We start from the raw sequence: 26646 nt of genomic DNA, 5'->3' as shown, positions 1-26646 counted from the left end.
TTCTTCAGATTTTTTTCAGCATTTGCTGTACCTTGAATTGTAAGATTGTGTGTAAAATAATGTCATTTGTACGCTACTAATTAAGGAATTCAGTTATAATTACTCATTATAAAATCAATTCTAACGGTATGACTTAAGAGTATTTTATAAAGTAATTTAGTCATTTGCTAGTGACTAGTACTTTCCTACATTGCCATAAATTCCATTTCTAGTTCAGACATCATCACACTTTTCCTCTTTGCCAAAACCGGTGCCATTTTGTGGTATCAAAAAAAGAGAAAAAGCAGACCACACTTTGAGGACTTAATCCTCGACACACTCTCAAAAGATTTGCTGACGTCTTGAGTGATGTAATCCATAACGACGGCTTGAACTTCTGTTTTGAACTTGTTTGACTTTTGAGGCGTATTCTCTCGCAGATTTTTTTTCTTCTTTTCTTCCCTCGAAGGTGACTTTTAGGGGCGTTTGACTTTGGAGATTCTTCAGAAGAGGAATTGGAATGCTTTACAAAAAACGAGAGTGAGCAACGACATTTTTGTGTGGCAACCTTTATTGTAGAAGCACTTTGGACATTCCCGAGGTTGTTTATCCTCAATGAATAATCTTCTTTACATGGGTAAAGGCTGATACACAGTCTAATAGCACCACAGGTAATGACAACTGTACAGTGACTCTGTGCCACCCGTTGGCAATAACATGAAAGGTGAGGACCTGACACTTTTTCATGGGTTCTACTAGGTGGGTGGCTTTGTGGGTTGGGGGGGTAGTTAGGTTCTTTTCCAACCATCAACCATGACAGATGTTTTTTTAACTCACTAATGAAATACGAAGGAGTGTTTATGTGTGTGTGTTTGACAGAGTCATCTCAAGCTGCGCAGAAATTATACAGCAGGGTTGTGTCATTCTGTTATTTGAACCGGTGGGCCGGGCACAATTGTTTATGGAACGGTCACCCAAGGCTACGAGTATAAAGAAAGCAACTCGACACATGCATTTACATTTCGAAAACACTAAGGCGCACCCGCCCACCCGTTTAGGCGCGTGATGGCACATGTGGAGCCCAGCTGTTCTCATTAGTCACAGGTGAAACGCTGATAGGTTTTGTTTCGGAGGCCGCATGATGTCACATCCTGTTTTCCCAGTTAAGTTAATCCAGTACAGATTTCAAGTCATGTTCATTATTCTGCTCAGGAATATGTTTTGATTGCAGTATTCAATGAACAGTAATATGGAATCCTGAGACTTTTAGAAATTGAGTTGGAAAATGGAAAGTCGTGCATGTTTTCAATTGACATCTGCGGCTGTGTTCAGGACCAGTCAAAGTGTTGACCACATTTTCTCAGGTTCATTCTTCTCTTTCAAAGCATGAATAAGAACTTTCTTTTGGAATTGCAAAAGCTGTGGTCCTTGAGTGACAAGCAGGTGTAGCCTAAAAGGTATCTTGATTAGGACACATGACTATAATTCAGATGCAGATATGCAGATGAGATGTCATGTAAGCAAGTTTTTTTTTTTTTTGATGCAAGTTTAAATAATTTCTAACCGACCAAACTTCTTCAACGGGGGTAGGATGACTCTGATTAAAGGCTCACCGAAAACAATTTCCCTACATCTAAAATCCAAGTTTAAGTTTTCATTATGGTCTAATAATCCAATCTCATGCAGCCCCATGGTGGTCTACATTTGAGATACTTGAAAACAATCATCAGTTGCTTTGTGACATTCTTTACAAAAAAAAAAATAAAAACAGTGTATGGTAAATGAAACTGACTATTCATAATGGGACTAAAAATTGAAAGAGTGCTGGTCCTGTTATTCTGGGCCCTGCACTCAGGGCATGGACACTCTTCGGGAGACGGTTTGGTGAAAGACTCCGCGAAGTAGGGAAGGGTAGTCTGCCACGCGGAAGAGGTGGCGCTGAGCGTAGTTGATGTCATCACGCTGCCCCCTGCTCACCAGCGTGCGCAGGTTGACCTCGTTGACTTGGCTGCCCACCGTGATGACGAAGAGCTCCAAACCGGCCTCGGCCAGGTCGTGAACGCGCTTCTCCAGCACGGCCTCGGTGACGGCCTGAGACCTGCCGTCGGAGAACAGCACCACCTTCTTCTTGTATCCGCTGGCGTCGCCGCGGCTCGGGAGGGATTTAATGGCAAATTCCATGGCCTCTAACACGTTGGTGCCGTCGTTTTGGAAGGCCATCTCATTGATATGATGGGACAGCAGGGTCATGTTTGTAGTCAGGCCTTGCTCCATGCGGGCGTTGCGGCTGTACTGGCCGAGAGCCACTCTCACGTTCACGCCCCTCTGCTTCTGAGCATTCAGGAAGCGCTCAACCAAGCGGTGCAGGAAGGTCTTACTTGTGTCAAAGTTCTTCTGGCCCACACTAGCTGAGCTGTCCATCATCAGCAGGATGTCGTGACTTTGAGAGAAGGAGACTGCAACATACACCATTTACCACATTAATACATAAACCAAGGAATTGACTGTAAGCGAGAGCTCATACTGCACAGTCCAATATCTAGTCATGACGGTGTACTGTAAATACCAGAGGACCACAATAGGCAGACCACAGCCCGAATCTGAATCTAGACCTTCCATACTGACACGGAGCTATTCGATTATTTTGACGAGAGCTTGAAATTGAACATCTGTAAGACCTTAGTCTTCAGAAAAAAATCATTTTCAAGGGTGTTTGAATGCGGGTTCAACTGCATCCTGTTGATAGCGTTTCAGTTAATTGGACGATTCCCACAAGGATGTCAATAAAACAGTCCAGTATTCATCCAATCTCCTCAACGCGAATTGTTCAGGGTGGCAGGGTGCTGTAGACGAGTGTTTTTCGAACTTTTTTGAATCAAGGCACATTTCTTTCATTGAAAAAATCCCGCAACACACCACCAGCTGAAATTGTGAAAAAAATCTTATTCTAACACTATAAGTGTTCTATTGTTTATATATGCATTTTTTAACATTGAAGAATGACGTTATACTATAACGTCTTGAATAGGAATTAAATAAACACAAAGAAAAGAGTATTTTATAATGTTTCATATTGATACTCAGTGTGAAACATGGGCCTGTTTGGATAAACATGCGTCATTAATTCGCTCGTCTCTAAACCAAGACAATTAGCTACGTGCAGCTGCTGCTGCTGCTACCTACTGGCACGGAAGAGTACTACAATGTAGTAACTATATGATTACGTGCCAGGCGCTAGACCGCACAGGCACACAAATGAGATAATTTCCCACGGCACACCTGACAATATCTCGCGGCACACCAGTGTTTGAAAAACACTGCTGTAGACTACCCTAGCTGACTTTGGGTGAAAGGTGGACTACATTGTGAACTGGTCAACTAGTCAGCCACAGGGCACATATGTGAGACATACAAACATTCAGACTCACATACACACCAGCACTGAATGGGAACTGAACCCACGCCGCCTGCACAAGTCAGGCAAATGTAGCACTACCATCAGTGTCTCAGTATTTTCACATGAAATGATTACAAAATTAGTACAATTGTTATTTAAAAAAAGAAAAAAAACAGACTTACTTGGGCACTTGTAGTCTGGGCACTTCTTATCTGTATGTAAAAATAACACATTATAGGTTAGTTTACTCTGAATCAAGAACTAAATAAAAATGAAAATTGCACATTTTTTGCGCATTTCAATTAAAATACCTTGGCAGATTCGGGATGTGAGGTTCTGCAAGAAAGTGTCATCAAGAAGCTCGGCAAAGTTGTCCAGGACGAAGGAAAAGCCCGGTTTGGGATCACTCTTACAAACCAGGTCTCCAAGCTGCTCCTGGTTGGGCTGACGGCCCGAGTAGTCCTTCACCCCCAAACCTCCCACCTGGAGGGAGGCCAACAGGTACGTTGTTCAGGTTACTTTTCAGTTGCATGATGTATTTCAGTTTGTGTTTCGTACCCTGATGTTTTTCCCGCAGAGAACATTGAGAGGAACCCTATCCCTGAGAATATCAGAGCGTCCGTCGGTGAGAACGAGAACGACACGGTTCTCCTGCCTCATTAGTTTGATGGTGTTTTCCAGAGCATAATTCAGGGCCTCGCCAGTGTAAGTGGCCTCAGCCAACCAGTTGAGGTCTTTCACGGCCCTGCACACAAACGTACACATGTCCATTTAATTACACATCGTCCATTGGCCAGCATTTACCAACACGAGCACTGCCTTGGCAATATTAACAATAATGAACCAATTAGAGAAGAGGATTCTATTTTATTCATACTGTAATTGCAACCAAACAGGGGGCAGTCTGGACAACATTTTCTGTTCTTGTGTGAATGTGCCCATTCCAGCGATGTGTAAAATAAGGACCCAACGTTAACGGGCTCATCAGTGTAACGACTCACCTTTGCGTTATGGATTTGTTTGTATGGATTTTGTTTATGCAGGCCAATAGTTGAATCATGGCATGTCATTTTTAGTCGACAGAAGTGACAAAATGGCCGCCCCCTGAGATGGTTAAAAACGGGTGGATTTAGCTGCTTAAAGTGAAAGTCAACCCAAACATGTTTTTTTCAAGAATATGTTCTATACTAGCCCACGAGTTGAAACAAGGCATTCTGGTAAATATTGCGTTTGTGGAATAAGAGTTAATCCACTCATTTTTAACCATCTCTGGGGTAGCCATTTTGTCACTTCTGTCAATCGAAAATGACATCACAACAACTCAGGGCTCAGGTAACGACCAATCACGGCTGAGCTGTTTTCTAAAGCTGAGCCGTGATCGGTCATTACCTGAGCCCTGAGTAGTTGTGATGTCATTTTCAGGCGACAGAAATGACAAAATGGCCGCCCCCTGAGATGGCTAAAACGGGTGGATTTTGCTGCTTAATTTGTATTCCACAAACGCAATATTAATCAGAATGCCGTGTTTCAAGTAGTGGGCCATATTTGTTTATTTCAGAATGCCATATTTAGACTAGTCAAGGCGCATAAAACATATTGCAAAGAATTTTTGGGGGTCGACTTCCCCTTTAACAGTGTTTTTTGGGGTTTGTTTTATGCTTGTTTGTGTTTGTGTGTGTGTGTGTATGTTAACTCACTGTTTAAACTCAGTGAGAGTAACAACGTTGGTGCCCAGTTGGACGACTTCTTGGGCTTTTGCGCCACTGTACTGCACAACACTCACCCTGGACTCATTACCTGCAAACTGGGGAGAAAAACAAGTTTGTTTTATCTGTTTGTTATTCCTACCATTATGTTTTCTTCTGTCAGCATTGTTGTGTTCCCAGCCCTTCCTGACTAATTACGTCCAAACAGGAAGAGGGGAGTCTTTGGAGAGACAAATGAGAGCCAATTCGAAAACCCAAGACACAATCTGTGCTCCCCCCCCACCCCCTTTTTTCCTTTTTTTTTGTTAATTCCCTAACATCTCTGAGTTAACATCTTTTTCCTACCAAGCATTTCGGCGCACAATGAATATGAAATAAACACATCAGAGAAGATATTACCTTGACCTGCTGGTCTCTAATCAATCTGTCTACAACAGTGATGATGAAGTCCTTGGCAAGAGCAAAGTTTGTAGCACCAATACTCTCTGAGCTGTCCACAATAAACGCCAAATCCAGAGTTGCACATTTACACTCTGATGACATACAAAGACGCACAGTAAAATCACATTAATTCTCAAGCCACGGGGTAGGACTAGATGTCACAGAACTAAAAGGTTGTGGTTTTAGCAAGCACTTACCGCAACAAGCTGCGGTGGATCAAAAAAAACACAGAGAAAAACACACAAATCAGAAGAAAGTTAGTTAATGAACTGGGAAGAAAAAAAACCCTGTAATCTTAACTCTGTTGAATTCACTTGCACATTAAGCTAATCAGGCATCGATTTGGTTGAAAAGGGCTAAGTGGATCGAATACACGAGTGCGCTGTGTGTGTAAAAATGTTTCAGTATAACTCACAGCAGAGCTTCATGATGATATCCAGGATTTCACATTCCTGAGGAGAGGGGCGGAGTGCATGTTACTGTATGGCAATGCACTCCTCTAAATAACATTATATAACTGTTTAACATGGCCAAGGCGGCCTTTCAAGTTACTTCAACAAAAAAGTGGAGGGAAAACCAAAAAAAGGAAAACACGATGATGATATTTTACTGAGAGGACTGTTAGGTGAAAGGCTGTGGGATTTGGTGTTCAGGAAATTGGATGTGTGGCTCGAGTCTGAACACAGGGTATCATATTCAAATGCAGAACTCAAACAGTCTCCATGGGGAATTAAGTCTATGTCTGCTGCCTTCTGGCTAAAATATGGGTGAGGGATCAGATTCAATGTTTTTTTGAATCATTTTTAAAGACTTACATCAGTTCCTGGTGGTCCAGGAGGCCCAGGAGGTCCCTAAAAAAGAGAAAATGAGTGAGTGGTAGAGACAGGGGGACAGTAAGTTGTCTAATAGATGTAAATAAAAAAATAAAAAAATCAAAGTCGACAGTTATTCATCTAATCGAATTTAAATGTAAGTTCCCAGAATAGTGATTCCCTCCTCAACTCTCAAGTGATGTTTCCTCAGAAAACCACCACTATTCTACTGCAACTGCACTTTTGGGATAGCAACACGTGAATCCTCCAATCATTCATCACCACGACATTTCATTCTCTCACTTGGCCGCAGAAACAAAACATCTGTTTTCTTTTAGCGGATGATAAACTGGCTTTTAGAGCATTTTTTTTCTCCTTTGGTCAAAGGCGCCTTGCTTGCATGTGTGCTCACAGGAACTCAGACAGACAGAAGAGAGACAATGGGTCCACACACATGAACACATGATGCTGGGTCTGGAAGATATGCTGAACACACACAAGTCGGAGGGGAAGCAGACAACAGGGAGGGGTGAAGCGCGCATGGTGTGGAAAGTAACAGGGTTTGGGAGCTGAGGGTTTTTATTTGGGGAACATGCATCCAAACATATGGTTATATTTAGACATTTCTTTTTTCTTTTTTCCCCCCCCACATTGTCTTGTTGGGAAAAGGCGGGGGTATTACACAATTTTTTCCTATTTAAGATGATTCAAACGAGGGTGGTTATTTTCTGTATGTTTTTGCATGTGGTTTTATGTTGTGTTGAGTGGTGAGAGGAGCTGTGCTTCGCTTCGTCACTGTGCGTCAATGGAAGCAAGTCAGCAAAGAAAACGCCACAAGAAACATAAGTCCCATTACAATACTTGCGCTTGCCATAGGCCTCAACTAGTACATTCACGGAAGAATGGCATCTTTTAAAGTGTTCGAGCTGTCAAGTTGGGATGCACAGACAGACAGAGGCCACACACAAAATTCAAACAGGGTCCTTTGACAACAAAGTAGAACCAGACTTAAGTGTTTCCTGCCTGCCTTGCAGCATCTTAAGCATTTCCTGCCTGGAATTCAACTTCATCTGGCAAAATGCAAGGGAAGTTAATTGAATACAATTAGCACTCTTTAGTATTGCAGGTATGGCTTTAGGATTAGACTGACAAACTGTATTGTTGCTGTTTGCTTCGTAACCTGAGAACATAATAGATTTTTTTTTTTCATTCATATCAATAGAATCAAATCTTACTGATGCTGATGCCATGCAGTCAACATTTCAAATTCTAAAAGCATACGTCTTTTGTCTATATCATAAAAAAATACACTCATTCCCTGCTTGAGCATGAGAGTGGACTAATGATGTCAGCAAGACTCTATTGTGCATGTGTGGACAGCAAACTCTTCAATGTCTCGACTTGCACACACAAAAATTTGGGATTCTGGCATACTTACAGATCTTCCTTCAGGTCCTCTGTGACCTTTGGCCCCTTTTGGTCCTGAAGGTCCTGGTTGATTGTTCTGTAAAAAAGGAAAAGTTACTTTTTTTTTTTTTACACCAACTTAACCCTTTAGGCCCAGATACGGACCTACAACCTCTGCACTGTGAGACGGGCGTGCTGACCAGTCGACCACCGTGCTGCCCAAATTGAAATAATTCTACATTTTATATATATACTGAGCCGTGATTGGTCGTTGTGAGCAGTTGTGATGTCATTTTCAGCCAACAGAAGACAAAATGGCCGCCCCCACAGATGGCTCAAAACGAGTAGATTAACACTTATTTCACAAACGCAATATTTATCAGAATGCCCTGTTTCAACTAGTAGGCTTGCATAGAACATATTCTTGAAAAAAAAAAAATGTTTGCCTTGACTTCCCTTTTAAAGTCAGCGAGTCTTATTTGTAAACCTGTGCTCACTTCTAACATCGTATGCCACATTTTCCCAACAGACGGTATCATATCAGAACATTTTCAACGGATGATGTCACTCCTTTTCCTAAAGCCTCTAAAACCTCGAGGCCAGGTCTTGTTGTTGTCCAGGGCCAATCATCTGCCGTAACAGTGCAGCTGCAGAGAAAGACTGTCTGTGTAACTGCTGATTCCAGTGAGATGATGGCCAAGGTTGCGGAAGTGTGGAGTCTATGGTGCTTAAATCAATTTAAGGAAATTATATTCCCACCGATTCAACTTCAAAAGACATTTGGGGGAATGTTGGCTACACCGGGAGATTCTGTTTAGACGGCTAAATTCTATGATTAAAAATGCATTTGAAAAGATTTGATTGTATAATTTCCACCAATGCACAGTGGCATTACCACATGTGGTACAACTCCACATTTATTCTCATCATAAATACTCATTTGCAACCCAACGCATTACAGAAAAGAGACACAGCTTTGGCAAAGGGCAGTCTGGCACTCTGGAGGCACAAATCATCACACTAAATCAGCTCTGCTTTTTGTTACGTTGCAAGACTTTTGGACAACCGGCACTGCAGCTAAATCTACCACGACAGCTCCCATACAACATCTCCAGTGGACGCATGAAGGAGACAAAGACTAATGCAAACCACCTGACTTTTAAGATACTTTCACTGACTGGAAATTTCACTTGGCAGACCTGTAAAAGCTGAAGTCATTCAATGCAAAAGCGGCATTCAAGAAATGCATGGTTGTACTAGAAGATATCTAAAAAAAATATATGTCACTTGTTTATGCGACAGTTCATGCATATATGCCTTTAAAATTGTTCAAGAAAATAATCCTACTTCAGAAAAATAATAAAATATTCATTTAATTGATGTCAGGGAAGTCAATTGCAGATTAGTATTATTATTATCAGTATAATATATCTTTATCTCTCTCTCTCTCTCACTAAAAAGAGGGCCCATACTTGGAGTCACTCCATTCATTTTAGAAAATAAAAAGGTTCACTGAAGCACAGCACCTTTACATTGTAATAACAGTGTTCACCGCTAGACGGCAGATATTGCTCGCTCAAGAGTGCCTCCAATGACAAGGCTGCAGACTTCATCAGAAAAGAAGAGCGAACAGATCCTGGCCAGAAGCCAGGGCCAAAATTAGATCAAGAAAATGTTGTCATTCAGGTAATCTAGGAAGCAGATTATACATCCACCAAATTTAAATGCAAATCTATCTGCCTAGTTTGCTTCAAGATGATTTCAGCCATGAAAGATTTCAACCTAAGTCACCACTTAACACCGATCGCAAAAGCACAAAAATATTTTGTTTTTTTTCCACAAGAAACATTGACAATTCGTTTTGAAGTGCATGAGGGGTTACTAAATTATGGTCCTCCAAACACATGGCTATATTCAACGCTTAATTGTGTTAGAAATGTGAATAGTGTCTTGATTGGACAAGCGGGTGTTCCGGATGGTGCACCCGCGACGATGCAGATGAGATGCATCTGGCATGAACTTCAGTGCGCCACTGCACTGTGTTCGCACTCATGAGTGAGACATCCTATTCATTTGGGGATTTTGAACATTCAAGGCAAACGTATGGTAGTATGATAAAATACTTGATTGATCTCATTTTAGTGAAAACATGCACAAAACCGTTCTTGCACTTAATGTTGGGTTTTATTATTAATTAATGCACTATTTTGACACCCCTAGTTATTATCTTTACAAAAGCAGACTCTTCTATAGCACTTTTGAATTGGATTAATTTAGCGATCAACTTTTACAGTTTATATGCTTTCCCAATTAATCTAGTTTGTTTATTCATCCATAAAGCATCTATCCAGATTATCCTCACTAGGGGTCATGAGTGTGCTGGAGCCTATCCCAGTTGACTTTGGGTGAGAGGCAACGTACACCCTGGACTGGTCGCCGGCCAGGCGCAGCGTTATTTTGATTCTTCTGAGGAAAAGAAAAATGCAAATACTATCACTAACAATAATTGTAACCCGTTAAAACAATTCATTGCCTCAGTCAATATATGCTCACCAAAAGTTTTAGAGTCTGTCCACAATGGCGGGCAAGATCATACAGAGTACTAGATTTGGCTTTTATGTCACTATGGAAAACAGCTGTGTTCGTTTACACTGTACACTGCTCATATGCATTGCTTTAATAAATGCCTTGTATTGGTTATCACTGGGGAGGCGTACCCAATGAAGTGTCCATTGAGGGCGTACAGTACCGTACAGTATATACTGTACAGTATATGGATGAGCCCACAATGTTTCAATTAGTTCACGTTCTCAAACTCTCATGTATAGAAAATGGGAAACATCATTCACACTTGCATAATCTGGCTGACTTCTTGTTTATTTTCAGGTGTCATGTTGGGTTAAGACAAAGACAGATGGAACTCAAACTGCGTTTGTATGATTCTTCTACAAGTATGACCACGAGTTCAATCAGTCACAACCTGTATAAACATGGCCGAGGCTCTGCCTATTAGCAGCCATACATGCCGATGCTATAACATCACATACTCTATGTTTGACATGGCGTGGTGAAGATCCAGAGCCACTTTTAAGAAGACAGCCAAAGTACGGCTGCCCGACTACTCTGTCTGAAACAATGTCTCCTTCAAAGCATGGCTGACTGATGTTTTCCATCAGCCTGTACACTCCGAAGCAGTGTATGGATGCGGCAAACAAGTAACTGATTCAGAGTCAAATATTTGACCAAGAAATCTGGTGGCTATGGTTACTGGTGGCATGTAATACACAATAATACATAAAGTACATTCTTGAGTGAGGCACAAAGCACTTAATTAGAAACAGAGGACAAGAGAAAAAAGGTTGGTTGATCAAAAGTTCATCAATATGTAAATACGATATTTCTGTTTAGACCTACAGTATCTCGTTATCTCATATCAAATGTTTCATGAGCAGAGTCAAAAACACCCTTCATTCTTCCTTCCTGTATTTATGCTGAGATAAGGTAACCATGCTCCAGATTGCAGTCAATTATTTAAGGGCATAATTATGTTTACCAAACTTCAAACAAACAAAACTAAATTACATAGGACTGAGCGGACAATTCATACAAAGGAAAGCTTGTATGAAGACGAACTTTTTATAAATCCGTTCCTGCCAACAATTTTTTATTTTTTTTTTAAACAAAGAAAACCACATTTTCTGTTCTTTATATACGTATGTTTAGACTTCATTAGGAGAGCCAGTCTGCCGGGCATGTAATGAAATACACAACTGTGAACTGATGTAATGTAATTAAAAGCAAATGAATACTAAAACCTGGATCCGATCTTGCTCTGTGTTCATGATGCACATGCCAAATCCTAATATAAATTTAAATTAATCTCTAATCTAAAGTGTAAATCCCTATCGTTCCAAGATTGTGTGGTTTGTGAGTGACGTGTTTTATGGACAACACGCCTGAGAGATCTGATGAAAGTTACAATGTGCAAAAATGTTTATGTTATAACACGCTAACCTTGGAAATGCAGTAATTTCAATGTAAACATGAACAAGTTGAGCTGGAGGTTAGCGTGTTAAGGCTGGCATGCTATATGGATGTACGCTACTCGCACACACACGCACACAAAGAGTAATGTAGTCCCTTCATCCTCCACACTCATTTCCTGGTATCCTTGACGACGACATATACACAGCTGCATCAGCTCAAAGTTCCCTTCCCAAATGACACACACACACACACACACACACACAAACTGTTCAGATCTACATTAGGAATTATTTCCAGCTGTAATCCAGAAGGAGAGTGTGCGAACAAGATGGATGGACAAAGAAACTCAAACACGCTGTAGTCTAATGCAGCAGAGAACATTAAAGGGACACTTGGATGATCTTAACATTGGCGCTTATATAATAGGTTTGCATGTAAAAACAACATCAGTACTAAAATGCCCACCTCAAAAGATTCTGTAGTGATTTAAGGGCTTTTTTGTGATTAGGTTTAAGACAAATTTCCCCGCCCTGTTTGGGGCGTGGCTTATGTTATGTTATCAGTCTCTACATCACGGTCTACATCGCGGTCTACATCACGGGAGGGAGGCAAGCGTGGTAATATTGCTCGCTTTGTCAGTTCTGTTGTCTAAAACGGCGACCGATCGCCACCAAAATGCAAATGCACATTACTACTCTTGTCCACTTCAACACCCACCCTCGCCCCCTCCCCAGCTAACAGTAGGATAACAGTACAGTTAATAGCAACAACTAGCTTCAGGCCGTTATATCAAAGGGCGTTAGCACAACAACATTAGCTCCTTACTCTCCGCGCAGCGTGTGGAGGTGATATGAGCCTGCATCTTCATGTTGCGGGGTTGCCTACCAAGCAGTCCAAGCAGCGTGCGTTGTCCGAGACCGCTTGCAGCCGCGAGAGTGAAGTAAGACCTCATCGAACAAGCTTCAATGTTCAGTGAACAAAAAGTTCCAGCGAGGAGGCTGACTGCACAGCCGAGTGTGGCCGCATTGGAACGTGTCGTTTCGGCAGTTTCGTTCCACGGCGTGTTGTCATTAGAAAAACTGGGGGCATTCCTCATCCAAATAAATGTGCCCGTCCACTCATTCCCACTTCACTATTTACTTCTGTAAATATCCTGACTGGTGTTAAATGCCTCGCTCGTCCTAACCATGATCAGCAAAGAAGCAGTGGTTTAAAAAAAAAAAAAAAAAAAATTTAAGCAAAGAAGCAGTGTGCGCTTGTCCCAGCATAAATCTATGTAGCTCATGCTCACTTCCACATTTCCTCATTCTCATAAATCAGCCACGGAGAGGTTAACCCTTTTGATGTGTGGAAGTGGTCATTGGTAAGGATTTCCACATAAATTTTGGTGCCAATTGATCACCATTTTTGGACGTTATAAGCAATAAAAGTACAATGATTTCCAATGGAGAGTTTGTAATCGGTTCCTCCAGTGACTCCAACCGAACAAGGATAGAACGGTAGGGGGCGCGGCCATTCTCCTCATTAACAAGAGGCGTTATTCATGGAGTCACTTATTTCCTAATTTCTCTCAAATGTATTGATAAAACAGAAAATGACAACTCTTTCCATTTTCCTGATCAAAAAATATACAAAATGAACTTGTTAGTGAAAACATGGCCATCCCGGCCCCACCGTCCTTTTAAAGATGGACAATAAAAAGACCACAGATATGATTCTATAGAATCTCTAGTTTATAAATAATAGGTATGTAATCGGGCCATATGGAAGTCACATCGGATGAGTCTGAGGCACTCTGAGAGGTGACTGGAGTGAAAATAAAAGAAGAATGAGAAGCAAATACGACATGCAGACTCACATCAGGGCCTGGGTCACCGGCTTCTCCGTCATCTCCTTTGGGTCCAGGGGTTCCTTTGCCGCCCTGATGGCAGTGTTACAAGTGAGGTTACACAACTGGACCTTAAGCGTCTCATTCACATTTTGACAAAAACATTATGTAAGTGAACTCATGTTGTAAAATGTAGTTGAATCTGGTGAAACTTACAGGTTCACCAGCATCTCCGCGAGGGCCAGGATAACCCTGAGGAAAAATCAATTGTGTTAATGAACTGTGCAGCCATAACATCACAAACAATTTTTCACCACAATAAATACACACCTGGAAGCCTGGGCAACCTGCAGTACCATTTCCTGGCACACCGTCCACACCCTGACAATGGCAAGAAGAACATATTTACAGATTCTTGCGCACACGCACACACACATAAACAAATGTTGTGTCAGGTCTTGTAACGGATGGCAGACATCTGCATCCCACTCAGTCTTCCTCACTCACCCTGCCTCCCATTGGGCCCCTGTCTCCGGCAGACCCTTTGATTCCTCTTGGTCCTTTGGGTCCCTGGAAGAAACAAGGAATGACAAGATGGGAAACACATGAGCTATGACGGGACGTGCTTATTGAAAACATAATGATGGTTCTTTGACTTAAAAACATTCAGATGTTCTAATGATGGTTCTTTGACCTGACAATAACTTGTGCTCACAGTGCAAAATCTAGCTGCTAATCTTGTTTGTGACAACATTTGATGGTTAAATAGCACAGGCCAATACCAAACACAAATATCTCAATCCATTACTGTATGTGTGTGTATATTTTTGTTCAGTGAGCCAGACCTCTGGTCCAGGAGGGCCTTCATCTCCTCTGTATCCGGGGGAACCACCCCTGCCAGGCTCACCCTGCAGAACATCAGCACTGTTATCATATTTTAACACACCTGAGGCTGAAGCAATGTAGCGAGCAAAAAAAAAGAAAAAACATGTGACAAACTCAGATTTTGTTTTAATTTGTGGAAGTTTCTAAAACAGTTGAGACTGATTAATTGCTATTGGATTCACTACAGAAAAAAGCATACAGTGAACGTTCCTTGCCATTCTGGAAGTATTCAATACCATAATCTCATGCAGATTTACTGATTAAATTGTTGCATGTTTGTGAAAAACAGAAGCGATGTCTACTTTTTCGTCTTTTGGCTGACCCTCAAGTAACAAATATGTTGCAACACTTCAGCTTAACATGGCGGAAATGCTTCTCAAGAGTGATTCAAATACAGTAGTGTAATTGAAGGTCATGTTGTGCCATGACCATGGTGGGAAATACCAAGTTTTCAGGGAGTTTCATTCAGTTATTACATTTGGAGTGGTGTCAACAACAGCTGGGCTCAGCTGCTACATGAACATTTGGTCCACATTGTAAATAATTGCTGTGATATTTTATTTTTTGTTAGGCATAGAAAATCCAAACCTGACTGCAGGCAGTGATTTATATAGCCTGTAAGGACTTGGCTGTAATGACTAAAACCACTAAATAGAGTGGACATGTGAATAGAATTATTGCTTAAATGAACTTTAGAACAGTAGTCATATTGACGTAGTCAACATTAAATTATAGGAAACATCCAGGCGTGAGCGATGACATCCATTCCATTCGGGTTTTAGAGGCGAATTGCGGCATAACATTTGTTATTCAATTGTCTGTGCCTTCGTAATAGTTAATTACTTACGGCTTACACAGTTACCTAAAGTCTGTAACTACTGTTAAATGCTATGTAGCTAAGATGCTAGGGGTGGGGCAAAGTATGTTTGTGACAAAAATGTTTTGCACAGGCAGAGTACATAAAATAGTTATCACTTTGACCATTTATAATTTTCTACATTTTTTTTGCTGATAGCATTCTTTTATTTGGAGATGTTCATCAGTGTTCCCAAAAACACAAATCTAGTGGTCACCTTGCATCGTAATGTATTATTGGTTTATTTCACCGGTGCCAGTATTTTAATGAGTCATAATTCCAAACGTGTTGTATCATTCATGTACTTTGTTAATACGTGTGTAGCTCCCTAAAATAACAGCACGTGAAGGTGGCCCAGCATGTCCACTTCCTCTACTTTGAACGGTAGTTCTTTACTCTCCCTTCAGTTCTGATGAGGAAAAAAATAGGAGCACAAAGGATCCATTGAAAGCTGTGACATCACGGAGGCTACCGCAAGTAATCCATGTAGAGCATTATTTTTGATACACTGCCTGGAGCCTTATTAAGAACCATACTGAGGCTTTGGCTGCAGGAGATGGAGAGAACTGAGTCAGAAGGGAAAGAATGAGCGTAGATGTTCCTGGGAGGGGTTGAACACTCCAACTGGGAGGAGAAAGCATACGCATGAGTGATCAGCACTCTCGGGCTGCAGCCAGGTTCAACACTGTTAAAATGTCCCATCCCAGTGTGCTCCCTACCAGTGTGAAACGTGAACGCACATGCGCACTAAGTCCTCCTCTGAATGGAAATAAAAAGCAGCTGAAGTGAAAAGTGGGTGTTTTATGGAGTTGCTGGATGCAACAACAAGAGGGAAACAGTGTGCCACTGTATTTGCTGCATGCATGTATGATTGTATTTGTGTGTGTGGAGGTCTCACAGGGTCTCCGTTGGGGCCAGTTGAGCCCTCTCGTCCCTGCTCTCCACGGGGTCCTGGCTCCCCCTGGCAAGGAAAAGAACAAACGTATAATACAATTTACAGGTCTTGTCACAATAAACAATAAAGCAGCTGGAGTCAAGTTTTAAAAAGCACAAGATAAGTTGAATTGTGTGGAATTCAGTTTAAGTCGCAAAGCTGAACACCGCTTGAGGTTGTGCATTTTGGGATTCAAAAAATGTAACGGCACATTAGAAAATGGAGCCAACATGTCTGGCCTAGCAACTCGGTACAGTAATAATAATAGAGGAATGAAATCTGGGTGCTCAACGGCTGCATTAAAACATTTGATCAAAACTAAAGCGTAGCATTGAGATTAGTTATTGGAGCCAGTTCACTTCCTGGCCCTTGAGCAGGGCACCAAAGCCCCAACTGTTGGGCCTGAGAAAGTGTGACATCTGTTTTTTTTTTGTACATGAAATGCAGCTGTGTACTCTGGCCTATGAGCATATAGTCTGTTCGATACAACCATTGTAAAGAGTGCAAAGGGGGAGTAATAAAATGTTTGTGTCTCTTTGCCATGCAGCTGAAGAGTTCTGCCTCATTTCCGACTCAAGATCGTCATGATCACTTACTAGCTCTCCTCTTGGTCCTCTGTTGCCACGGGAACCTTGCTCCCCCTTCTCACCGACTGTTCCCTACAAGAGATTACCAACAGTGAAGACCTATTTCCCAAGCAATCCACAGTGATCAGAATCAACATGATTTACTATCTCGCCACGAGGTCCGTCTGGTCCTGGTGCACCCTGAAACGCACAGGAAATGAAATGAAGACGACCATTTGGGGACCAAAGTCGGACATTTCCATCATCCACTGGGTGAACTTACATCATCACCACGCTCGCCTTTGTCCCCATTAACTCCACGGGGTCCGCGATCACCCTGCCGCAGCAAATGATAATGTCAGAACTTTACATCTCTGGGTTTTTGGGGGGATATGGGGGTGTCTATTTGTTGGTCTACCTGAGGTCCTAAAGGCCCATAGTTTCCAGGTCTTCCTGGTTCACCATCTCTTCCAGTATCTCCCTGGAATAAGCACCAGGTGGCTTAATGCACCATGTTTATTTCAAAACAGAAATCACGCCTATTACAATATAATGTCTTACTTTTTCTCCTTTTGGCCCATAAGGACCAGCATCTCCCTTTGGCCCAGGCTCACCCTGAAGACCCTGAAAGACAAAAACAGCTACAGCTGAAAACACAACACGGAACCGTTGCGGCAACCAAGCAAGCATGCACATGTGTGTTTTTGTGTGCGATATGTCTATATGGCTTCATTTAAACAAACTGACAGCAAGAATGTAAACCTAGCAGTGATTAAAGAGCCAGGGGCCCTGCAGGTTCTAGGGCTGATATTGGTCAAGGCTGCTCTAAGAGTAACATTGCAAAACATACAACTGTACCTAACGGCTAGTTTGTAAATAACATGCCTTAGCCAGAGGCAAAGTGGTTGGCATACATACTGTAGTTCTGTAAAGACAAAGAAAAATACATAAATACCGTGTTGCAGACGCTAAACCTTGATGCAAAAAACAATGACGTAAACATCTCATGAGCTACTTCCCTTATAAAGTGATTGTTAATTCAGCAAAGCGTGGAGACCACACATCCATCAAATGTGACTCAAGGGGACCATCGTGAAAAAATTACAGTTGGCGACTCTTCGCCGCACACCAAGCAATTGAGCACTGCAGATACCGACATGCCGAAACGGAACAACTGCGACCCTGCATTAGGTTTTGAGGCTCCTTGCACAGTACGCTATACTGTATTGTATTATTTGTTATTGAACCACAAAAACATGTCTGGCTGTTAGCACTGATCGGCCCAGTGACAGAGACTCCCCACGCTTTGCTTTCTAACCACCGGTACATAGGAAATTATAATTGGCCGAGTGTAAGACACAAAACTGTTTTGTATTGGTACTGCTTGGCGGTTCCGCAGCGGCCAGGTGGGTCGCGCTTATGCTTAGTACCCCAATTTTTTTAAAACATTTTTGGAGGGTGAAAGTAAATGTGCATTTTGGATTAACTGTTATAACTGCAATGTCACAACGCTATTGTGCAGGGTTTCAAATTTTGAATCAGAGCAAAGCTAGTGGCAGAGGGTGCCCACTCATGAAAACTACCGGGTAGTTACCAAGACTTACACACTACGAAATAGTTAAGTCAGTTTCGGTTGTGTTGCTTAGTGTGTGGCAGGCCTAAATGAATGTAAATAGAGACCTGCAATGACAAGTTGGATTCATTTGCAATGACCATCATGGAGTTATGTGGTGGGCTGAGGGAGAGGTTGCCTTACATGTATAATTTCAAATGCAAGAAAACTTATTAGTGCAGGAGTTTTAGAATAGTATTGGTCATTATGTAATTATTACATAAAGTTAATTTATCAATATATAATTTTGTAGATGCATAAGATAAATAGTATATTGTGTGCATTAAACATACACTACTTAAAGAGGAAGCCAAACATATTTTTTTCACGAATATGTTCTATGCAGGCCCACTAGTTGACACAAGGCATTCTGATTAATATTGCGTTTGTGGAATACGAGTTAAGCAGCAAAATCCACCCGTTTTTAACCATCTCAGGGGGCAGCCATTTTATCACTTCTGTCGACTGAAAATTACATCACAGTTGCTCAGGGCTCAGGCAACGACCAATCACGGCTGACCTGTTTTATGAAGCTGAGCCGTGATTGGTTGTTGCCTGAGCCCTGAGCAACTGTGATGTCATTTTCAGTTGACAAGGGACAAAATGGCCGCCAGCAGAGATGTTCAAAAATGGGTGGATTAACTCTTATTCCGCAAACCATTTATCAGGATGCCTTGTTACAACTCATGGGCCTGCATAGAACGTACTCTTGAAAAAATATGTTTGGGTTGACTTTCCTTTTAAGTTATAAATAAATGTATTTTTCTGAAATGCAAACAAATTGAAATGGTTGCCGAAGGTGTTTTTATGGTGTGGTCTGCCTTGAAGACAAGGTAATTCAAAAGCTCTGCGGTTATCAGGTACATTTTTATAATCATGGTATTTAATTGATAGTTAATTGTTACAAGGTTTTGTGAAATCATTTTCCAGGTGCACGGGGTTAAGGGACGTGACTATTTGGCTTGTGCTGTCAACACACTACTGATTGAAATCTTGGACTTACATCTGATCCAGGTGATCCTTTACAGCCAGGAAGACCAGGGAAACCAGCCTCGCCCTAAAAGGACAAAAACAAACAAAGGATAGGATGGAAAAATTTGAATGGCTTGACCACATCAGAAAAAAAGAACATTCACATTCTTTTAATTCTTCAAATTGCATTTTTGGTATACATTTCCAATCAAATTTATAATTCAAATTTATGAATATGCATTAATTTTTTCTTCATTAAAAATTGTTAACTAAAAGATTATGACTGGTTGTTAGATTAGAAAAAATTGCAGTTCATTTGCATATTTTTTGGTAAAATTGCCATTTTACAAAAGTGTTCTATAATAAGTAATCTATATCTACATACATCTCTTACTGTCTGTCTGTCTGCAGTATATATATAATTTCTATCTCTGGAAAATCAAGTGTTATTTTGAGTTTTGTTGTTTGAAGCCCACCTTGCGTCCATCAACTCCATCATTTCCACTTAGACCTTTGTCTCCCTGTTGAAGAGGCACAGACACAGAAGAGAAAGTAAAGCAAATGAAAAACAATCAAATACGTTAGATGCTCGCAGAGAATTAACAAACTTGAATGTAGAAGGTCTGGCATCAAAATCAAGCTCACCTTGTAGCCTTTGTGTCCTCTTTCTCCCTGCAAAAAACATTCAACTTTAGTCAGTTGTGTCTAACACAACAGTTACACTACACACAGATTCTAGCATATTTAACAGCAATGTTTTGCATTTGGTTGACTTGACTATACCTTCTCGCCTCTACCACCTCGGTCTCCCTGGAAAAAGAAACGCACACATTGTAGTACATTCAAATTGATTTTCACATGTTGTATTATTATAAGATGATTTTATGATAATATCATTCCAAATTTCAGAATATTAATTGAAGTAAATGACATTCACTTGGAGCTACTGACATGGCTAAATGCACGGCATTAAATTTCAGTATGACACAGTGAGGTCAGTAGTGTTGTAGTGGAGGTTTTACCTTCATTCCACTGTATCCAACTGGACCAGGATCTCCAACGCTGCCCTGTAACATAGTCGCAACGACGGTTAGCAGGCAATGTTGACGATTATTATCATCGTTCAAGTCAGAGGAGACCATGCAAAATGGAAAATTGAATGTCAAAAGTCACTTACCATTGCACCAATATCTCCTTTCTCTCCTGGCATTCCTGGTCTACCAGTTTCTCCCTGTGGAAAGGTAAAACAAGGACACAAAGGGCTGTAATTCAAAAGAAGGTTCTTGCACACTTGCATTTTTCACAATTTGTTATGTATGAATTCTTCTTGGCCAAAATCATTTTTCACAATTTGTCATGAATTAATTCTTCGGGGTCAAACTCATTTTGCATATTGATAAACCTAGAGCATAATCTTGCATCATCATACCATGCCGCCAGTGTCCCCATCTGGTCCTTTAGGGCCTCCTGGGGCCTGTAGCAAAGCAAAATAACAGGTAAGGACAATGCTCACTGAAAACAAAACAACAAATATGCTATGAGTTCTTTGAAAAGTGTCACAATGAGTACTTACATTGCAGTCAAATGAGCAGCACTGGAAAAAAGAGGGAGAAATCAGATTTAGAGCATTTAAAATAAATACTACGTAATGAATGCTGTAGTTTGAGATACAAAGCCGATGATCAGACATACCACGTCCTTGGTCTCATTTGTCTGGAAAGAGGAAGACAAAATGTAAATAAGATTCAAACACTACATTCTGAGAATAGTAAAAAGGAGACAAGAATAAAGAGAAGACAGTACATACGATCATATCTATGATGCTTCTGATGGTTCCCATCTTGGTGGCTCTGGAGTCATCTGCAGCTGTGAAGTTCTGCCTGTAGTTCTGGTCAGTGGCGATGATGGAGAGTCGAGTATCCTAATAAGACAAACACAAACGGGAAATCTTTCACACCCATCCATCACTAGATGCAAATTTTTGCTCTGTCACATATAAATGTGGCTTATACAGGATTTATGTATAACATTCGATGTAGCCTAATCTTGTTTCAAAGTGGAGGGTCATACAACATATATAAAAATAATTAAACTAATTTAATCAATTAGAGGTTACGCTTAGACCAGGTGTAGGCAAAGTATGCTTGGGCGTTGCCTCTTTAAAAGGGAAGTCAACCTAAAAAAATGTCTTTACAGTAATAGAGTACATTCTTTGCGCCCCCACTAGTTGTAGCATAGCATTCTGATTAATGTTGCATTTGTGGGATATGAACTAAGCAGCAAAATTCATCCATTTCATCTCACGGGGCGGCCATTTTGCCACTTGCTGTTGACTGGAAATGACATCACAGTTACTCAGGGCTCAGGTAACAACCAGTCAAGGCACACCTGTTTTCTGAGTTTGGTCATGTGACATTCACAAGCTGAGCATGATTGGTCATTACCCGAGTCCTGAGCAGCTGTGATCTCATTTTCAGTTGATAGCAAGTGGCAAAATGGCCGCCCACTAAGATGGATAAAAAGAGGTGGTTTTTGCTGCTTAATTCATATTCCACAAACACAATATTAATCAGAATGCTAGTGGGGCTGCATAGAACATATTGTAAAGACAATTTTGGGGTTGACTTCCTCTTAAAACCTGATGATCATTTACAGCTTATAATCAAACGTTTTCAAGGTTTGTGTTTTTGTCAAGATTATTTTTAGTTTTGTTTGACATTGTCTTGTTTTCTTGTGGCTTGTGTCCTGTCTTGCTCATTAGGTTTATTTGTTTCCATCTGTTCTTGTCATCATGGTCCCTTGCACTGGTGCAGCTAGATGGGGGGCAGCAGGGGCACTGACCCCCCCCCAAAAAAAATATGTTTGGACCCCCCAGGTGACATGCCAAATAATTGATTTTTGGGTATTTTCCGATTTTTTTTTTTGAGAACATATAACTACTGTTTATCCGCGTTTTCTAAAGAATTTTGGGGGTTTGTAAAAAACAAAAAAAACCAACTTTTTTTTGTTTGTTTTGTGGGACTCCTGAGATATACTTGGCCCCCCATGACCATCCCAAGGAAAAAAATCCTACTTCCGCCAGTGGTCCCTTGTGCCTGCCAATAAACTCCCTCAGCCACTCATGTCTTGTCCAGGTGTTCCTCCTTGTCTCAACAGTTTGCTTGCATTTCCTTCCCTGGTTTCTTTCTGTCTTTGTCGGTTCATTGTGTTTGCTGTCTTGGTCCATGCCAGTAGTCACATCCTCAAGTTATGTCATGTCAAGTCTTGGCCTAACTTTGAAACTTGCTTTTTGGAATTTTGTTAATTCATTCATTAAGTTAGTATTCTTGATATTTCCACGCTGCTTGTTTTCATGTTTGGGGGTTTTGAAAAATACATTACTGTTTTAGACTCCTCCTGTCCTGCCTTCCCGCACTTGGGTCCTCAACCACACAAAAGCACAACAAAAGCCCTCGAATGTTTTTTTTTTTTTTAACAATTCAATTTTATTCATGCTGGAGTGCAGTCTATCGCCTATACTAAGTGTGTTTCAAGTTTGAAAGCCTTTGCATGCGTTTTTTTGTCACCGCTTTCTCCTCTGATAAAATGACTTATTAACAATAATAAATTGTCCCAAAGTGTGAGTTTGAATGGTTGTTTGTCTATGTGCCCTGTGATTGGCTGGCAAACGTTTCAGGGTGCCTCTTGCTCAAAGTCAGCTGTGATATGCTCCAGCTCACCTGTAATATCAACATCGAGAAAATCGGTGGATGGACTGACTTAGTGGGAAGCAATTGGTAGGGATAGGATACATGGCCTTTTATATGGACAAAGGTATTGAGACACCTTCGTCCTCTTAACAGCCTCCGCTGGATGAGAAGATGTCTACAAGATTTTGGGAGTGTATATTTGGGATTTTTTTCCAATTGATGTCTAGAAGTAAATTTGGCAGGTCAAACATCACACATTTTCTGTGGTAGTTCATCCTAAAGGTTCATGATGTTAAAGTCAGGCCACTTGAGTTCTTCCATACCAAACCCATCCAAACATGCCCATGTTGGACCTTGCTTTATGCATGGGCTCAGTCATGAAGAAACAGATTGTTTACCATTTTTCCTTTTGTTTTGTATTTAACATTCTCAAAAAGTACATTTACTATTTAATGAGAAATGAAAAATACACGAAACAAATTTAGAAAAATCTGAATAATCTAACGTGTCTTGAGACTTGCACTATCCATCCATCCATTTTCTGTAGTGCTTATCCTCACGAGGGGTGGCAAGATGGCTCCCCATCAATACAATCATCCATCCATTTCCTATGCAGTACCACTCGTTCTCCTTTTAGGGTTGCGGATGAGCTTTAGCCTATCCCAGCTGAGCAGGAGGCAGACTACACCCTTCACTGGTCCCCAGTCAATCAAAGTTCACAGAACACTGGTCAACACATTTTTACTAAATGTTTTTAATCTAAGATGCAAGTAAACTTTTCTAGATTATTTTTTTTCCCTTTTTTTCGCTGATTCCAAATCTGCCCTCGTTTTTCACATCAGATTTTTAGAATGGTATAAAAACAGTAATATATCTAAGGCTAATATAGTATGTTTTGTAATATTCATGAATTAAGGAGCAAGTTCAGCAACAGGTGGATTTTTTTTCCCCTGAAACGTCATTTCTATAAATTACAACGCATGGTAAAAATCTGCATTGTGCACACTTTTATAGGTCAAACTTAAAAATAAAATCTTCAAAACCTGATGTGCTTGAAAAAACTAAAGACATTCGACATCTGTGTCAAAATAATGTTTAAGGACACATATTGCCATCTCTGATTAAAATTAGCTGTAAAAAACCTATACACTGACATTCACACTAGTGGAAAATTTGGAGTCTTCAATTACTCAACAACCGTGATTTGGAATAAGAGAGGGAGCATTACCAATTAATTATTATACATTATGCAAATTAAGTGGTTCACCTTACAGGAAAAAAAAAACTGGTGTACATACCTCCTGATCAGGTGAGATGGCAACGGCGAACACCTTGACACCATGTAGCCTAGCCTCATTTGCAGCCTCCTGCACACCTCCACATGGCTCCTTGTAGCCAGTAATGGGATGGCCGTCAGTCACCACCACGATGTACTTGTTCTCGTGGTAGTGGGAACCCCTGGAGAGCACAAAACAGTCAATAGGTGAGCTTTTCAGCAAATAACGGAAGATAGCTTGCCCTCCAAAAATCTGCCAACAGGTAACTTTGTGAGTGCCAAACACAAATATGCCTTGTTCACTGTTTTATTATTGTTCTTAAATTATCATTACGCTATGAGCAGCTCAGCAAGCCCCCTCTTGATGGCACAGTCTGTGTAGGTCCCTTTGCCAATGTATTTGATGGTGTCGATGTCATTCTTCAGGGCCTGGCGATCAGTGCTCATTTCACTCAGCTCGCGCACCAGGATCACGTCATCACTGTAGTGCAACGCCCCCGAGTTCCACGTCAGATAACGGTCACATCGATGGCGCCTGTGGGGAGCAAAGATAGTGATGACATTGTACCGCAATAGGCCATCGAAAGACGCGCCGAGCTGAAGTTCATGTGTGTGTTCTTACATGTCCTTCAGTTCATCGATGAAGCGCTTGGTGAATTCTTTGATCTGGTCAATGTAAAAGTTGGGAGGTTTCTGCCTGAGGGCCACACTCTCGGATGTATCCAATACGAAGAAAAGGTCAACTGGACATTCTGTTCACACAATAAACAAATAAGCAATGATACTGTCATTTTTAAGAGTACCGCTGCACCACATGTGCACCCAAAGTGTTAGAAAAACAAAATGCAAGCTGCCTAAAATGTGTCCATGCATTGCATGAAAAAGTGTCCCCTGGTGCATGCACTGCAGGCCTCCATCAGGTGCGTCGCCCATGGTGCCTGCTAGCAGACTCCTGCAGGCCTGTCAGTATTTGCACTGAGGCTCGGTAACTCATACAACCCCCTCAAAGTGGGAACAATTCTGGAGAGCCATCTTCTTTCGGGTTGACCAATCTCAGTAAGTGCATCTTATTCTTCATCACTCGCTCAAATTCACCAACATGCACAGGCCTTGTGTTAAAACGTTCCGCCTAGCTGGTAGATTTTCAATGTGAGCTTCATGCGTCTATCCTAATCTCATTTGACCTTTACATATAATGTGTGAGTGTTTTCCAAAGCAATGGTGCACATCTGGACCATCGCTTGCAGGAATGTCACTTTACCATTTACCACGTCATATTTCAAGATAAAGGGTTCACTTCAAATGCGATATAATTCATTTAACATATAGAATAACAGATCATTCCTTCGAACAAATTAAGAATTTGACACTCACCCGCGGACCTGGGTCTTTGGATCTGCGTTTGCGCTCTGGCCAGGAGGACGCACAGCAGCACAAGGAGCCCTCTCAAAGTCTCCATGGCTGAACTGCTAAAGATTAGGTAAAACTAATAAATCCCCAGAAGAAACAACCACAAAAGCTGCCCGAATCCCCAAACCCGGGTCCTGTATGACTAAAATCGGCAAAACTTTTTAAGTTCCACCGCCCCGCCGCAGTTAGTCCAGGCGAGAGCCAGAGCGCGCAGAGGAGGACAACGCGCACGACGAGGGAGGAGAGGGCGTGCACGCGCTTTTTTTTCCTTCAGTGCACGAGAGCCACATTTGGCGAGAACGCGCATAGGCTAAAGGTTTACACAAAATCTCAGATATAGCTGCTTCCTTATAAGGGCTCCAAAGAGAATTATGGACGTACAAAACAAACCACCATGCATATGCATGCTCATACTGTTTTTCTTTCCTTTCAGGAGGAAACTTTCACTCGAATGTTTGAATTTTGGAACTTGAATAAAATAAGATCAGGTATAACATTTAACAAGGGATGGATGCACATTTGTCATTGAAAATCACTGTCTATTGACGGACAGTGGGACCATGTGTTGCCAACAACGAATGTGATGCAAACGTTGGTGATATTTTCAGTTATGTGAAAAGTTCTCTATGTGAATACATCTGGTTCAACTTTCCAGACCTGATACGAACATTCAAAGAAAATATGAGGAGACGCAAAGGGAGGAGGGAATTCTTGGCCCCCCTCAACCGGTGCAGCAGGAAGAAACACAGTGCCATCTAGTGGACACAACTTTGAGAATGAGCGTTTCAAGGCGCTGTACACTCCCATGGAAGAACAGAAAACGCGAAAGGGTTCGCTTGGCCAGGTGATGAGTGGGATGGATGTTTCATGGTTGCTGTGGACATACATG

General features: G+C 41.3%; 1 protein-coding gene across 1 annotated transcript; it reads right to left on the bottom strand.

Annotated features, from left to right (window-relative positions):
* Positions 1 to 532: 532 nt before the first annotated feature.
* On the bottom strand, positions 533 to 25988 carry col6a1 (collagen, type VI, alpha 1). The gene is made up of 35 exons (XM_086043595.1): positions 25722 to 25988; positions 24970 to 25099; positions 24682 to 24882; positions 24370 to 24529; positions 21190 to 21303; positions 21075 to 21095; positions 20956 to 20976; positions 20812 to 20856; positions 20560 to 20613; positions 20405 to 20449; positions 20166 to 20192; positions 20028 to 20054; positions 19859 to 19903; positions 19414 to 19467; positions 17360 to 17422; positions 17217 to 17279; positions 17082 to 17135; positions 16964 to 16999; positions 16829 to 16891; positions 16197 to 16259; positions 14403 to 14465; positions 14065 to 14127; positions 13888 to 13938; positions 13774 to 13809; positions 13588 to 13650; positions 7774 to 7839; positions 6339 to 6374; positions 5939 to 5975; positions 5721 to 5729; positions 5482 to 5615; positions 5074 to 5180; positions 3935 to 4121; positions 3688 to 3859; positions 3559 to 3588; positions 533 to 2435 (listed from the first exon to the last, which is right to left on the bottom strand). The coding sequence occupies exons 1-35, from the start codon at positions 25804 to 25806 to the stop codon at positions 1831 to 1833; spliced, it is 3030 nt and encodes a 1009-aa protein (XP_085899721.1). The 5' UTR covers positions 25807 to 25988; the 3' UTR covers positions 533 to 1830.
* Between the last annotated feature and the right edge of the window lie 658 nt (positions 25989 to 26646).

Source organism: Filicampus tigris, chromosome 10 (assembly GCF_054856515.1).
Source record: "Filicampus tigris isolate MCC_2025a chromosome 10, RoL_Ftig_1.0, whole genome shotgun sequence".
Lineage (NCBI taxonomy): Eukaryota > Metazoa > Chordata > Actinopteri > Syngnathiformes > Syngnathidae > Filicampus > Filicampus tigris.
Note: the sequence above shows the minus strand (reverse complement) of the source record. Positions and strands in the feature narration are given on the sequence as shown.